Source organism: Ochotona princeps, chromosome 21 (assembly GCF_030435755.1).
Source record: "Ochotona princeps isolate mOchPri1 chromosome 21, mOchPri1.hap1, whole genome shotgun sequence".
Classification (NCBI taxonomy): Eukaryota; Metazoa; Chordata; class Mammalia; order Lagomorpha; family Ochotonidae; genus Ochotona; species Ochotona princeps.
The window spans coordinates 4,318,451-4,334,407 of NC_080852.1; the positions used below are offsets into that span (position 1 = coordinate 4,318,451).

The following is a 15,957-nucleotide window of genomic DNA, read 5'->3' on the forward strand; positions in this document are numbered from 1 at the left end:
CCTGCCTGCTCTGCTGGATTCTGTATAGAACCATGGAGGAGTTCAAGTGTGAAGGATGCTGTATAGAAGAAGTTCAGGTGTCGTGACATCGAAACTTAGGAAGCCTGATTTATTCACTTAGAAAAATGGTTTCTAAGGCATCCGGCAAGAAAGCATGAGCAGCTGTTGGGGAAGTAATAAAGCACCTCTTTGACGTGTTGGCCAAAAAAAAAAAAAAAAAAAAAAATGGTTTCTAAAGAGAGAATACAAGTTTTCCCTCTGGAAGAGAATTGATTTTCTTAGAGTTGCTGAAAGATTGACTTCCTAAAAGTGTTAGGAATTCCCCCCATCTGTAAGCAGCTGCTTAGATCACTTTGTACCTGGTTAAGTGTTCACGTTCCTGGGAGAAAAGCATCCAGTAGCTTCCGAGCATTCTGGGGCTGGTTAATGCCAACTCTGTTTTAATGATACAGGTGTGCCAGCGTAGTTCCATATTTTAAGATTTGGGGTTGGCGGTCAGGCTGCCTGTTGCACCAGTGTGGCTTCGCACTAGCCATGCCCCCCCTGCTGCCTTTGCTGCAGCCATACCTTGTAGGAGGGTTGTACATTCTCCAGGGTCAGGGGACTGGGGATAAATGGGACTAGGGGCCACTGAAGTCTTAGTGGAGATGTATACAATGATTTCTAAGGGCTCTAGTGGACCTGGCCACTGCACCTGCAGATAACTAAGGGAGCTTTAATGCGGTGGATCAGATGTGGGAATCCAGAGATCCTCTCTGGGTCACATCACGGCACTGCCAGCATGCACGAGACCTGGAGCTAGGAGCAGACTGTCAAGCCAGCCTAGGTCATTATGCCTGCCAGTACTTGTGAGAGATGTACTGGGGGAGGACCTGGAAGGGGTTTTTCAGGGTTGTCCCTACTAAGCTGTAGCATCCACTGGTGTGCAGCATTGTCAGGGCTGGGAGTGGATCATGCATGGCTGGACTAAGCTGCAACATCTATTGGCAAGAGCTGGACTGGGTGCAGCACATGTGAAAACTGGTGCCGGGGGTGGCCTGGTAGTATTTCTTCAAGGTCATCCTGACGAGACTGTAGCATCTACATGCGAGAGCCTAGAGGTGAGCTAGCCTGGGCTGTCTTGCAATACCCACCAGTACACTAGGAGTGGGACTGGCCAAGTAGTTGTATCTACCAGTACCTGTGCTGGTGGTACAGGGAGTGGCTGAGCCTGGCTCTGCATTAGCTGGGACTGAGCCGGGTTTGAGGACCTTCCAGGAGAGGCTTCTTAGGGGTCTCCCCAACTAGACAACTGTGGGCCATCACTGTCTTCAGGGAAAATCACATAAATTATGCTCCAGTCCCGGAACACATGTTGCAGAATGGAGCCATCATAATTGCTGATTCCGTGCCAGAATAGAGAGAGCATACCCAGTTACACATGAACGACAAGTCAGCCAGCTCATCCAAGCCAACAGCGGAATTTGAGTACCTCTTCAAAAGATGGAAAGGACAGTTGAATATCACTCCTGACCAGGCTTTACAGGAAGTACCTAGTTCTGTGGACATACTGAGATCGACAGACAACAGACTTTAGAAAGGATGTCTCACCTCTGGTGCAAGAAAGCTGACACCTTCTCAGAACAGTCAAGACCGCTCAGCTGAGAACATTCCTCCCCTCTTCAGGTTCTCTAGGGTGGCGTCACACTGTCTCATTCCACAGGCACTGATGTAGGCTAAGACAGCAAGGAGCAGTGCTGTACATGCCCACCCCCAGCCCTTCCAGCACAGGAGAAGCTGAAATATTTATCTCATCCATCCTCCCATCCACCCTCACCCTCTTCATCCTATTCAGAGACCCTCATGGGTCTGCAGCAGCCTCGCCTTTGTAATAAGTAGTATGGTAATTATAATGGAAGTAAGTGAAACTGGACAGCAACAGTTAGATAACCAACAAAAGGAAAAGCTGTGGGGGTAGTGGAAAATAAATATATTAGAAAACCATGACTGCAGGAAGCTGCTGCAGCACTGTATCTTTTTTATAGATTGCACTGTCTGATTTGTTGAAGGGTAACTGATGTATCAGAATAGAGACATTCTTGGGGGTCTCAGGTGTACAAGGGACTGAGCATGGCAGAGTGGTCGGTTATTAACATGGATGTGAGCAGAAAGATCGGGTTGTTTCATATATGATCTCCTATATAGATCTTCCCCCCTAAGTTTTTACTAAGAAAAATAATAATTAAAAAAAAGGATATTTTTCCTAACTGTCGTATTTGTCGCGGACTGGGTGAACATCTAGTTTAGATGGCAGTATGTCTCAGTAGCCCGTTAGTGAGACGTTGGTGTGACTTGCTCAGCACTGTTCTCCGTCAGGACAAAGTGTTTTGGGGGCCCGGCGGCGTGGCCTAGCGGCTAAAGTCCTCGCCTTGAACACCCCGGGATCCCATATGGGTGCCGGTTCTAATCCCGGCAGCTCCACTTCCCATCCAGCTCCCTGCTTGTGGCCTGGGAAAGCAGTCGAGGACGGCCCAATGCATTGGGACCCTGCACCCGCGTGGGAGACCCGGAGGAGGTTCCAGGTTCCCGGCTTCGGATCGGCGCGCACCGGCCGTTGCGGCTCACTTGGGGAGTGAATCATCGGACAGAAGATCTTCCTCTCTGTCTCTCCTCCTCTGTATATCTGACTTTGTAATAAAAATAAATCTTAAAAAAAAAAAAAGTGTTTTGGGACTTCATGTCTTCACCTCAAAACTAGTGTCCATTTTGCAGTCTCTTTGTTAGGCTGGAATTTTTTTTTTTTAATATATAATACTAGTCTGAAATAAAATTGAAGGGAGATGTTATAATTTCATCCCAGCCCTTGATCATCCTTACTATGGTATACAAAGTATACTGAGATACTTATTTTACCCCTTGGAGTTACGTGGTCCTGGGATTAAAAAGCAGAAAAATACCAGTATGTTGGTACTAAAAATTACTCGGTAAAGTTTGCTGAGCGAAGCTTTGCCATTATTTTCACTTTATTCTGTGAGGTTTCTGTTGCTCAGATTCAGTTTGAGGCCTTCAGTTTTCAGTTATTAACACAGGTACAACAACCAGCCCCTCATTGCCCGCTTTGTGACTTACTGGTACTGAGAACAATTTTCTGCACCCTGACACTGTGTTCTTCAAAGTGATGAGTGTTTCTCTTACTGTCTTTTTTTCTCTCAGGTGGTTTTGCCTGCTGCTGGAAAATACTTTGAGCCCAAAATTCTCAACAGTGATTTAAGCCATCGTAGCTTCTTAGAAAATGAGAGACTTATGTCCTTGACCAGCTTTGAAGATTCATCTGGTATTCCAGTGTGAATGGGATTTTCCTGATCTTTCCCTTGCTAATCTGTTACTTTCGTGCTTCTTGTGTTTTTTGCCCTCCCCTTAGAGTTCGTTTCAGCACTCAGATGGGTTACTTCTGTTAAGTGTTGGAATGTAAGAACTTCATTCTGTATATCAATACTGCAATTATATTCACCCCTCCATTTAACATCATTGGATGTAAAGTAATCATCAATTGGTGCTGCTCAGTTAAAAGCACGGTGTTTCTTTTTTCTTGTTTTTAGATTTTATTTATTTGAAAGGCAGGGTGGCTGATAAGGAATTCTCGGTTTTATCTTTTCTATCCTCTGCTTCATTCACTTTTCTTTCTTCTTGTTTTTCTTTAAGATTTCTTTTATTTGAAAGGAAGGTATTACTAAGAAGGAGAAACAACAAGACTGGGCCTTCCATCCAGTGGTTCACTCACCATGTGGCCACAGTGGCTGGGCCTGAACCAGTCTGAAGCCAGGAGCCAGGAGCTTCCCTTGGGTTTCCCACATGTGTGCCACTTCCCAAGGACCTGGACCATCCTCCTGTTTTCCCGGCCACAGACAGGGAACTCTGCTGGAAGTAGAGCAGCCGAGACAGGAATCGGCACACCCAGGAGAACAGTGCTGCAGGCGAAGAATTAGCTTGCTACGCTACTGCACCAGCTTTCCCTTTTATCATGTGCTTATCTGTCTTGTATTGGTAGTGTTGACCGCTTGCCACATCATCTCAGGAAGAGTTGCTTTGCTCTCTGCATGCCACATTTATTGCTGCTATATACATTTAATATGTTGCCACTATATAATATGCTGGGGCCTATTTCTTTACTGTCCTCTCACAATTCATAAATCCTGAGCTTGTATTAAAATGTTTGTAATGATTTAAAATGGACTAAAATAGAATAGCTTTCTCATGTCAAATGTGAAAACAAGATTAGCGCATTGGGGCATTGGCTTTTTGGACTAAAAATTCTTTGTAGTTGAGTCACTGCCTTAAAATATTCCTGTATTTTTCCATGTTTTATCAATAGATGAAGATATCAATGATGAAGAGTTTTATGATGATCATTTGGAGGCTTATTTTGAACAACTGGCAATACCAGGGATGATCTATGAAGACCTACAGGGACAGGAACCTCCAGAAAAAAGTCTCAGGTTACCTAAATGTGATGCTCACCAGGTGTGTGCTGCTCTTTATGGTCCTTCAGAAATTTACCTAGAAAAATTACTGGTTGTTAATGCTAAGCCTTTGGTTTTCTTTGGATGCTTTTTTTTTTTTAAGATAAGAGAAATAGCTATTTGTTCCTCTTTCTCTACTTTCAACTACAGCAAATAAACAAGAGTATTGCAAAGTGTGTTTGAGTATCCTCCATTCGTTGTTAACATTTTCCATCTTTGTGTTTTCTTTCTTCTAAGTGTTTTCTCTCTGAATCATTTGCGAAAAAGTTAAAGATTATGTAGTATTTCACGCCAGGCATCATCATTTATCTGTTTGGAATAAAAACATTTCATTTCATTGTCATAGCTCTGTAAACTTAACTTTGAGACACTGGTATCCTTAATTGTTTCTGATCCAGAACTTAATTAAGATGATTCTTACCTTTGGTTGTCCTATTCATTTATTCTGGTTTTTTATTTTTATTTTTTTAAAGACTTACTTGAAAGACAGGGTGACAGAAAATGAGAAACTTTTTCCCATCTGCCAGGTTACCCCTCAAATTGGGGAGCAAGAGAGGAAGCAGAGGAAAGAGAGATTGTCATCTCTGACTCAGCAGATGGCTGTAGCAGCAGGGTTGGAGCTCCATCCAGGCCTGGCATGTGGGGGGCAGGGCCCAATCACTGTGGCCATCTTCTGCTATTTGCTCAGCCGTATTCTCTGCCTGGGTTGGAATTGGAGCAGCTGGACTTGAACAGATAGTGGCTTATCTCACTGTACCACAGTGCTGGCTTCTCTCTATTTTAATTTGGAGTAGTTATTTTTAGGCAGTAAAAATTGTATGCAGTCTTGTCTTTGTTTTGTAGAATGGCCCAATGTGCAGAAATGTGTGATTGCTTTTCTCAAATTAGACGAAACATTTTGTCAAGATGTCAGGCTAAGCATTTTTTTCATGAGTGGGTTCAGATTAAGCATGAGGGATATTGTGTTGTCTCTTAATAGGAAGTGTGTAAGCCTTTTTGTCCAATGCTTTGTCATTGCTGTCTTGGATAGTTGTGGTTAAGGTAGCACTGGCCTGGTGCTTAGTGGCAAAGACACATTTTCCACCTCGCTGTTTGTGGGATTGCACAGGAAGGTCCTGTGATTATCTGGCTCCCTGGCAGCCTTTTGTGAACTGGTTGTATTATATTAACTGAAACCTCTGAAATGCATCACTTGGTACTCCTTTAAATTCTCTAATCCTTTTTTTAATGAGTTGTCATCTTTCAGAAAAGCATCCTCTGCTCTCCATGTTTGCCTTATCACGGTGTGTAATTTTAATGTAAAAGATGAATACAACTAACCTATCCTTTCAACAGGAAAATGAATACGGTAGCGTGGCTGGTACACTTCAATCAGACAGTAACAGCTCTGTGATTTCCCGTGGTTCACACTTTCCAAGAAATTGTGAAATGACACGTAAACAGAATGAGGAAGCTTGTGCTGCTTGTCATCCTGGAGCCAGTAAGAGTGAGTACTGAAATAGGATTCTTAGTTTTTAAGTTGTCTATTTGACTTCACCATTTTTCTTTAAAGAGTATTTATTTGAAAGGCTGAATATACAGAAAAATGTGGTTCTTGTGGGCCCACTGCATTAGCCTAGTGGCTATGAAGTCCTAACCTTGCACATGCCAGAATCCCATATGGGTTCTGGTTCATGTCCCGGCTGCCCCACTTCCCATCCAGCTCCCTCTTGTGGCCTGGGAAAGCAGTAGATTATAGCCCCAAGCCTTGGGATCTTGAACCCGAGGCAGACCCAGAAGAAACTCCTGGCCTCTGGCTTTGGATCAGCCCAACTCTGGCTATTGTGGCCATTTGGGGAAGAAACAGCAGATGGAAGATCTTTCTGTCTCTCTTTCTGTAGCAATTCTGACTTTTGTAATTAAAAAATTAATAAGGAAATCTTTAAAAAAGGTGGTGGGGGAGGTCTTATCACTTCCCCAATGGCCTGCATGGCTGAGGCTAGACGAGGCTAACGCCAGGAAGCTGGAACGCCTTGTGGATATCCCACATTGGTGAGCAGGGCAAGGGACTCTCTGCATCTTCTGCGTAAGCAGCGCCTGGATTGGAAGGGGGCTAGCTAGGACACACACCAGTGCTCATGGGATGCTGGCATTGTGGACACTAGCTTCAATTGCTGCAACATGTGCGAGCCCGTCCTTGATTAAGAAAAGAGTATTTGAAAGGGAGTGGGGTGGGCGCTTTTGAAAGGGAGTGGGGTGGGCGCTAGAGCTCAGCAGGCTAATCCTCCACCCTATGGTGCTGCCATCCCGTACGGGTGCTGGTTTGTGTTCCAGTTGTTCCGCTTTTGATCCAGCTCCCTGCTAATGGCCTGAGAAAGCAGCCTTGGGACCCTGCACCCCCATAGGAAAATAAATAGAAGCTCCTGGATCTCAGCTTTGGGTCAGATCAGCTCAACTCTGGCTCTTGCAGCCAATTGAGGGGTGAACCGGCAGATGAAAGACATTTGTTCTCTCTCCTTTCAGTAAAATCAACCTTTCATAGAAAAATAAATAAATCTAAAAAAGAAAAAATGAGAGGGATAAATAGGAAGAGACAGAGATCTTCCATCCACTGGTTCATTTTCTAAATGCCTGGGATAGCCAGGGATAGACCAGGCTGATGGGAGGAGCCAGAGGTTCTGTGGGTCTCTTACGGGACTGGTAAGAACCCAAGAACCTGGACTCTCACCACTGCCTCCCAGACGCATTTGCTGGTCACTGGAGTTAGCAGCAAAAGGAGGACTCTGTCTCAGGCACTCCAGGTGGGATCCGGCCTAACGCGCTGTGCCACAGTGCCTGTCCCCAAGATTGGTTTCTTCTTTATGATTTATGTGTATCAATCTTCCAGTCCCTTCGTACTTTTAGATAGTTAAAAACTTTTCAGAAACATTTTTGGTAGTTCTGAATAAATTGGTATTATTAGAAATACTGTGGCATATATTTCTTAGTTGGCTAGTGTGAGTAATTGAAACATTTGAAGAGTTGTAATGAATTCTGTATGACAGGTTTTTCTTTTTAAAGATTTATATATTTTTATTGGGAAGTCAGACAAGGATAAGGAGAGACAGAGATGATCTTCTATCCTCTGATTCAATCCGTAAGTGGCTGCAACAGCTGGAGCTGAGCCAATCTCGAGCCAGGAGCCTCTTCCAGGTGTCCCACGTGGGTGCAGGTTCCCAAGGCTTTGGGCCGTCATCTACTTTCACAGGGTACAAGCAGGGAGCTGGATGGGAAACGGCGCTGCCGAAATTAGAACTGGCGTCCATATGGGATCCCGGCATGTGCAGGGCGAAGACTTTAGACGCTAAGCTACCTTGCTGAGCCCACAGACTTTATCATGTTTATTATTGCCTCTTCTTCTTCTTTTTTTTTTTTTTTAAAGATTTATTATTACCGGAAAGCTGGATATACAGAGAGGAGGAGAGACAGAGAGGAAGACCTTCCATCCGATGTTTCACTCCCCAAGTGAGCCGCAACGGGCCGGTGCGCGCCGATCCAAAGCCAGGAACCAGGAACCTCTTCCGGGTCTCCCACGCGGGTGCAGGGTCCCAAAGCTTTGGGCTGTCCTCGACTGCTTTCCCAGGCCACAAGCAGGGAGCTGGATGGGAAGAGGAGCTGCCGGGATACGAACCGGCGCCCATATGGGATCCCGGTGTGTTCAAGGCGAGGACTTTAGCCGCGTGGCCTAGCGGCTAAAGTCCTCGCTGCCGGGCCCTATTGCCTCTTCTTAATGCTGTTTTCTTTCATACACAGTTATTAAATTTGTCAGTGAATGCTAGGCATGTTGTTTACATGAATGAACTTGGCCATCAAGAAGTACTTTTACGTTGGATTATCTGAACTTGACATTGTTCCACTTTGTGTTTTCAGTTAATATTGTAGGTACTGAAAGTAGTAGAACACATACCGGTGGTGCGTTGCCGTTTGCCTGCAGTACTTGGAGAATTGAAGAAAAAAGGACAGAAGGCTCGAAGGGTATTGTTCCAGATCAGAGAAGAGTAAGTTAATATGCCTTTTTAAAAGTTTTCTATGAAAAGAAATACATCTTTTGTGTTTATGACGCCAGTTTTTTTTTTTTTTCCAAAATAACAGGTATGTTGAATTCTAGAAAATATAAAATACATACATGTCACTAATGTTTATGTGTATTTTTTTTTTAATATCACCAGTATTATAGAATTGTATACATTTTATTGCATGTAAGTATTGAATGACTTGCATTTAGATTATTCAACTGAAAAGTTCCTTAGTCAATAGTTATTAAGTAAGAAAAACAAACTGCTAAGTTTTTACTTGGCTCCAGCATATTTGTGTTCATTCTTTAGTTTTCTCTGTTAGTAGCTAATATTACTTTACTCTTGGGCTTGAAGCTTGGGAGTCCCTTTTTTTTAAAAAAAAAAAAATTTTATTTTTAATACTGTTTACACAGTTGAGAGGGATGCATGCCCATGTGGGCCTCTGATTAGGGGGAGGAGGGTTAGATTTGGAGCAAGTTGCATGGGACACATGTTTCAGTTATTTTTCCCCCCCTAATATTTCTGTTGGGGAGAAGGGGGAGGGGGCCACTCCTTGTTGTCAAAGTTCCCTAAGTTTCCCTACCAGGCCTGTTCCCAGCATGCATGGCGGCGGGGCTTGGCATGCTGTGCACTGATCCCAGCTCTTACATGCACCTGTGGGTGCTGCAGCCTTGCCTCTCTCAGCCTTTTCCCAGCTCCAGCTCCCACGAGTGACAAGTGAGGTGCTGTCAGCTTCGTTCCCTGGTCCTCCCAGGGTGAGCTCTCGGCTCGCTCGCACAAACCCTCGTCTCTACTTTTTTTTCTTTCTTGCTTCCCTAATCCACATGATGACTATCTTATTTCAAGTCACATACTGGATGCTTTTAAATAACTTAAGCTATATTCATTGGAACTCCTGTTGTACTAATCATATGCTACAGAATGTGACTTACCTAGAATTTACCTTGCAGCTCATTCAGGAATCACTGGAGTAGAAAGGTCTTTCCTGGTCCCTGGAGCAGATGCTCCAGATGTCATGGGTTTTTCTTCCTATGATGGTGATTTGGAGAGAGAGAGGGAGAGAGAGAGAGAATACGGTAGTGGTACCTATTTACATAATGCTATAGTATTTCTGTTATCTGTCTAATGTATTTCTAATCCTCAAGCAATTAAAATAATAGGAAAAAAGTAAGAAGTAAGAAGAGAAAACTTCTTTAATTTTTGTTTTTTGTCTGAATATATTAGTGGTAAAGTCTTACAAATATCTCAATGTGTGGCCATAAAATTTTGGTCTAGGAGTGTTGTTCTATTGTAGAATTATCATTAAAATAGTGACTGTTTGCCATTAAAAATAGAATGTTTCGATTATTTTTTATTTGTTTACATATTATTTTTAAAGATTATGTTTATTTGAAAAGTATATTTACAGACAGGCAGAGAGATCTTCCTTCCTCTCATTCATTGCCCAAATGACCGTGCACTCAACCGATCCTGAAGCTCGGCCCGTTGGAAACCAGGAGCTTGTAGCCTCTTCCAGGTCCTACGTATGTGTTCAAGGGCCCAGGGACTTGGGCATCTTTCACTGCTTTTCTAGGCACCTTAGCAGGAAGCAGGATTCCTGGATTCTAGGAATTGAACCAGAGCTTTTATGAGATGTTGACACTGCACATGAAGGCTTAAACTTTCACTCTAGGATACTGGCTCCAGCTTTTTTGAGAGACAGGGAGGGAGAGAGTGAGTATCCACCTGCTGGTTCATTCCCAAATGCCTGCCATGGTTGGCGCTGGGACTGGGCTAGGGCTGAAGCAGGGAGTTGGGAATACATTCTCTCTCCGTCTGTCCCATGGGTGGCAGATACACCATTAATTAAGCTATTGCGGGCCCAGCACTGTGGCCTATTGGCTAAAGTCTTCTCCTTGAATGCACCAGGATCCCATATGGGCGACGGTTCTAATCCCGGCAGCTCCACTTCCCATCCAGCTCCCTGCTTGTGGCCTGGCAAGGCGGTCAAGGACGGCCCAGTGCTTTGGGACCCTGCACCCACGTAGGAGACCCAGAAGAGCTCCTGGCTCCTGGTTCCTGGCTTTGGATTGGCTCAGCTCTGGCCGTTGCAGCCGCTTGGATAGTGAACCATCGGATGGATGATCTTCCTCTCTGTCTCTCCTCCTCTTTGTATATCTGACTTTGTAATAAAAATAAATAAAGCTTAAAAAAAAAATTAAGCCATCACCCAGCCGCCACAATTCTTCCATTGAAGGACGAAGAGTCAGCAGCCCATGCCCAGAACTGAACCTAAAACTCCAATGAGGGCTTCCACTTTTTTCTGTATTTATGTTTTTTTTGTGTGTGTGTGTGTGTTTATATATATATGTGTGTATGTGTATTTATTTATTTTAGATGGTTTTAACATAGTAGATCAGAGTGGAGTAGATCAAGAGTTAAGGAAAAGTGGGTATGATCATTGTTTCCAAGTTTTCTGTTTCTGCTTTTTGTGTCTGGAGAGTGGGGATATGGGGAGAAGCCAAACCCAGCCTCCTAGCCGCCCCAGTACCCAGGGATGGGTAATGGCCACCTGCTATCAACCTGGGATCCCAAGGTGAGGATTCTGTCTAGGTGGTTGCGATAGTTCTGGAATGTTATAGATCTCACCAATCCAAGGATGAGGAGCCCCTTCCAGTGTCCATTGGCTGACATAGTCGGCCTCAGTCTCCATTTGCCCAGATATTTGCTGTCATTGTTTGGCTGGGTAGTTGTCCAATTTGATACGTTCTCCTTCCTCTGGAATGGTACAGATGTCCCCTGCAGGGCTCAATGGACTGCCGTATACTCCATGTGGATCTGGGCCTGCCGTCCACTACTCCATCTTTTCCCCTGAGGAGGACCGGTTGTCATGTGGGCCATGGGCCTGAGCCATTCGACTCGGGTCCTATGGGACCCATACCCACACTGGCTCATGGGCTCAGCACCCATGACTCAAGGTGGCCCATGGACCCAGGCGGCCCTTGCCGGGCCCCTGCCTCCTTGGCTCACAGAACTAGGCACACACTGCACAGGCGGGCCAAGGACCCAGGCTAGGTGAACTTGGCCCTGTCAGACCCCCACCCTCGGGGCTCCGGGATCCAGCACTCACTGTTAAGGTGGGCCAAGGATCTGGGATTCTGGTTACCTTTTGCGCAACATTTAACATGCCAAAATGATAACATTCTCATTTGAATTTGTACCAGGCCAGCAAACAGGATATCTGCTTCTGTGTTTTTTCCTGTTCACGTCACAGATGACATCTTTTCAAATAGTGTGCCCAGTTGTGTGAATTAGTGGGATTTTTCTTTTGCAGTTGTCTTTCCATCATGTAAGAAAGAAAAAGCGGAGTTCCAAGTTAAAATAATACTAGCTTTTATCATCACCCACATGTTGATCTTTATGGAAATCTTTACAGGAGTTACTGTCTGCTTGATGCATTCTACTGTTTGCTCTATTTACACTGTTTTCTGACTTGTAGTATTTCATGACTTTTTTTCTCGATGTCTGAACGTGATGTTCCCAGTGAAAAGAACTGCCTCAAGTAAGCCTTTGGTTGTGCTGTGGAGAGGCGCAGGGGGGAACCGAGTGCTGTGTAGTTGGCTGAGGGGATCCCAGGCTTGCAGGAGACCTGTGGCTATGGACTGCAATGCTCAGGTGTGCGTTAGCATTGCTCTGCTCAGGTAGGCTGGGCAGGAAGAGGGAGCTAGGGTCTGGCGTGTCCTTTCTCCAAGGTTAGTTTGATCAAGCCCTGTGCAGTAGGGTTTCTCTTGTGGGCAGGATTTTACAAACGACTTGTTGACAGCAAATTGTGCCACGCCTGCTTTTACTTTCCTCTTGCTGGATGTTTAAGGGTTTGTTCTGTGATACTTGATGTGAGAACCTGCTTGAATCCCTGAAGGCAAAATTCAAAATTGAAGAATGGATGTTCCCCTGGGAGAGGGTCCCCCTGCAGGGTTAACCTCTTAGATCTGTTCATGCTGAACCTGCAGGAATTCTCTGGCAGCTCCTGCTTCCTACCCTGGCCTTGGTTAGCACTGGAGATGGTGCTTAGGTGTTTAATGTGCAGATTGCTATATCCACCTGTCTTCTGGTTTTGGAGGGAGTGGTTTGTCTCTGTGCTTGCTCTCTTACAGAGGTAAGCTTTGTTGATGTCACTTTATTCGTATTTTAATATGGCATGGTGAATTCTAAGCTTCTAATACATGGCCCTGGAATCTGGAAGTCACAACTATGTTCTTTATTACAGTCTGTTGTAAGTTGCTTTATACATGAGCAACTGGTTTTCCCTGTTGTAGTTCTTTTTAGTCTTATACAAAGTCGTTCTCTAGTTTCTAAGAGGACATTCTTAACTCTTTCCTGTTGGGGTATTCATATTTTGATATTTTGACTTGATTTTGTAATATCCTTGTGTTAGGGAAATGTATAGATTGATAGTACATGTTTTAGGCTTTCATGTTTGTATCCGTTTCCTAGGGTCAGCAGAATGAATGACCACTGTCATCCTGGGTTGAAACAGCAGAATAATACTCTTTACGGTTCTGGAGGCCAGAAGTCTAAAATCCAGAGGTGCTCCCTGCAAATGCTTTAGCCAAGAATCCTTCCTGGCCTCTGTTGCTTTTTGATGGCCCCTGGCATTCCTTGGCTTACAGCAGCATCGTTCTCATCTCTTCCTCTGTTCGCTGGACTTTCTCTGTGTCTGTAATCTTTTCATTTCTCTGATAAGGACATGGGCCTGTATGATTAGGGTTCACTCTAAACCCAGATGATCTCATCGCAAAATCTTTAAACTAATTACAGTCGCAAAGACTCTTTCCTATTAAGATCATAATTTTGTACGTACTCAGATTAGACCTTGGTACAGCTTTTGTTTCGGGGGGGCATAGTTGAATATACCACATACAATATTAGAGAATTCGTTTCACTAAACAATATGAAATTACGCATCTGTATAATGTTCTTGATACTTTCACATCTGAATCTTTAAAGTCATCTTGGAATTTCTGGATACATGATAGTGATAGAATTGCAATTGGAGGCTTAGCCTATGACACTATAACGCCAGTGCCAGAACTTGTGTCTTTAATATGTTTATTGGGCGCAGTGTGATAGCCTAGTGGCTACATCCTCCCCTTGCATGTACCAGGATCCCATATGGGCTGCAGCTCATGTGCCAGCTGCTCCACTTTCCATTCAGCTCCCTGCTTGTGGCCTGGGACAAAGCCTTTGAACACTTCACCCATGTGGGAGACCCAGAAGAAGCTCCTGGCTCCTAGATTTAGATTGGCTCAGCTCTGGCCATTGCAACCTCTTGAGGAGTGAACCAGAGTATGGAAGATCTTTCTATCTCCTCCTCTCTGTGTATTGGCTCTTCCAATAAAAATAAATCTTAAAATATAAATATGCTTGTTACCATTGTGGAAGCTTTCGTTGACAATTATGAAAGTTAACCTTAAGTATTATTATCCTATAATGTGATGTACTCTGAAGACCTGCTTTAGGTGTCTGAGTACTGTGTTAGAGTTGATGTTGGTGAATCGCTTATTTTGGTTTGCGTATGGTCTAGAATACAGTGAGTACTGTTCACTTTAGCTGATCCTTCCCATAAATACCTTTTACCGGATACATGATTTTTCCCTGTGAGATTTTAGAATAAGTTGCAAAGCTTACTGTGAAGATATCATTTTTTTTTTTTTTTTTTAAGGAAAGCACCGGAGATGGTGTTCTGATGAAAACACTTGACTCTACCAAAGAGAAAATGGACTCAGCTGGTTTACAGGATGCAGACGCTGATTCTAATGGGAGAGTTGACGTGACTGACAGCCTAAAGCAGAAAGCGGGATCTCCTCAGCAAAATAAGAATTTGTCATCAGACTCGGAAGCAGCTCTGCATGTGGAAGGATGTTTAGACCCTGGGACGTCTGTGGCGTCTGTTGAGAAGCCTGTGGACCTGGTGTCATTGAAGCCAGTTAGTGATGACGGAATTCATTCCAGGGAGACCCTTCGGTCACCAACCTGTGAGAGGCGAATGTGCGAATTTTATGAATCCGTTGAAAAGAGTAAAGACCGTAAGTGCTTTCGTTCTGGTACGATTAAACTGCACTCTCCAGTCTTTCGTGATTTTAAGCATCTTAAAATATATTAGATATATTCAGAATGGTTATTTAAATAATGTTTTTAATGTTCTGTTTTTTCTTTGAAAGATAGAGATCTTAACGTCTGCTAGTTCATTTCCCCAAATGCTTGACCCCGCTGGACTGGGCCAGGCTCAAATGGGGAGCCTGGAATTCACTCCCTGTCTTCTGCATGGTTGGCAGGGACCTGGGCACTTTGAGTCATTGTCTGCTGCCTCTGAAGCTTGAGGTTAGCAGAAATCTAGTATGAACGAAGTTGGAGGAGCCAGGATTCGAAACCAGTATGGGATGTGGATGCCCAAAGTGGTATCCCCAGCTGTAGTACCAAACGCTCAGAAATAGTATCTTGTAATTAGAGAGGTAGCAGAAATACATGTATGTTTGTTGAAAATTTATTTATTTATTTGAAAAAGCAGAGTAAAAGATAGATGAAGAGACCTAAATCTTCCAGCTGCTGGCTTACTCCCCAGATGGGCACACTTTTGGGAGCTGAGCTGGTCTGAAGGCAAGAGCCAGGGACTTCCTCTGGCCGTCCTCCACTGTTTTCCCAGGCGTGTTAGCCGGGAGCTGGGCTGGGAGTGGTGTAGCTAGGAATCAAACTGGTGCCTGTGTGGGATGCCAGCAGGCAGGGGCTTTACCTGTTACACAACTGCACCTTCCCTGGAAATATGTATTTCCAAATCTTACTCTTCCTTTTCTTTATTCCTCATTTTCCACTTGAGGCTTTTACGGTGCATAAGGCTGTCTTGTTTATCAGGAAGGAGATACTTTTTTTTTTTTTTTAGAGAAATGCATTTTCCTTTTTCTGTTGTTTTTTTTTTTTTTAAATTTATTTTTTTGGAAAGGCAGAATTACAGAGAGAGGAGGAGATACAGAGAGAAAGATCTTCTGTCCGCTGGTTCACTCCCCAAGTGGCTGTTGCGGCCGAGGCTGAGCAGATCCAAAGCCAGGAACCAGGAGCTTACTCCGGGTGTCCCACGTGGATGCAGGTTCCCAAGGCTTTGGACCGTGATCTGCTGCCTTTGCAGGCCACAAGTACAGAGCTGGCAGGGAAGTGGAGCGGCCAGGATACGAACTGACATCCATATGGGATCCTGGGTGTGAGGACTTTAGCTACTAGGCTACCATGCTGGGCCCTAATTTGTTTCTTTAAGCAGAGTTAGAGAAAGAGACCGAGCTCCCAACTGCTGGTTCATTCCTCAGATGGCCACAATGGCTCAGACACTGGGGCTAGGCCTAAGCCAGGTAGTGACCCAAGTGCTTGGACTATTTGCCATGGCTTTCCCAGGTCAG

General features: G+C 44.3%; 1 protein-coding gene across 1 annotated transcript in view; it reads left to right on the top strand.

Annotated features, from left to right (window-relative positions):
- The window catches only part of CEP192 (centrosomal protein 192), a 101,847-nt gene that overhangs the window by 11,930 nt on the left and 73,960 nt on the right, over positions 1-15,957 (top strand). The window contains exons 5-9 of the mRNA XM_058678659.1: positions 3,193-3,313; positions 4,352-4,500; positions 5,835-5,985; positions 8,388-8,515; positions 14,235-14,598. Of these exons, the coding sequence (XP_058534642.1) occupies positions 3,193-3,313; positions 4,352-4,500; positions 5,835-5,985; positions 8,388-8,515; positions 14,235-14,598 (913 nt within the window). The remainder of the gene's footprint in view (positions 1-3,192; positions 3,314-4,351; positions 4,501-5,834; positions 5,986-8,387; positions 8,516-14,234; positions 14,599-15,957) is intronic.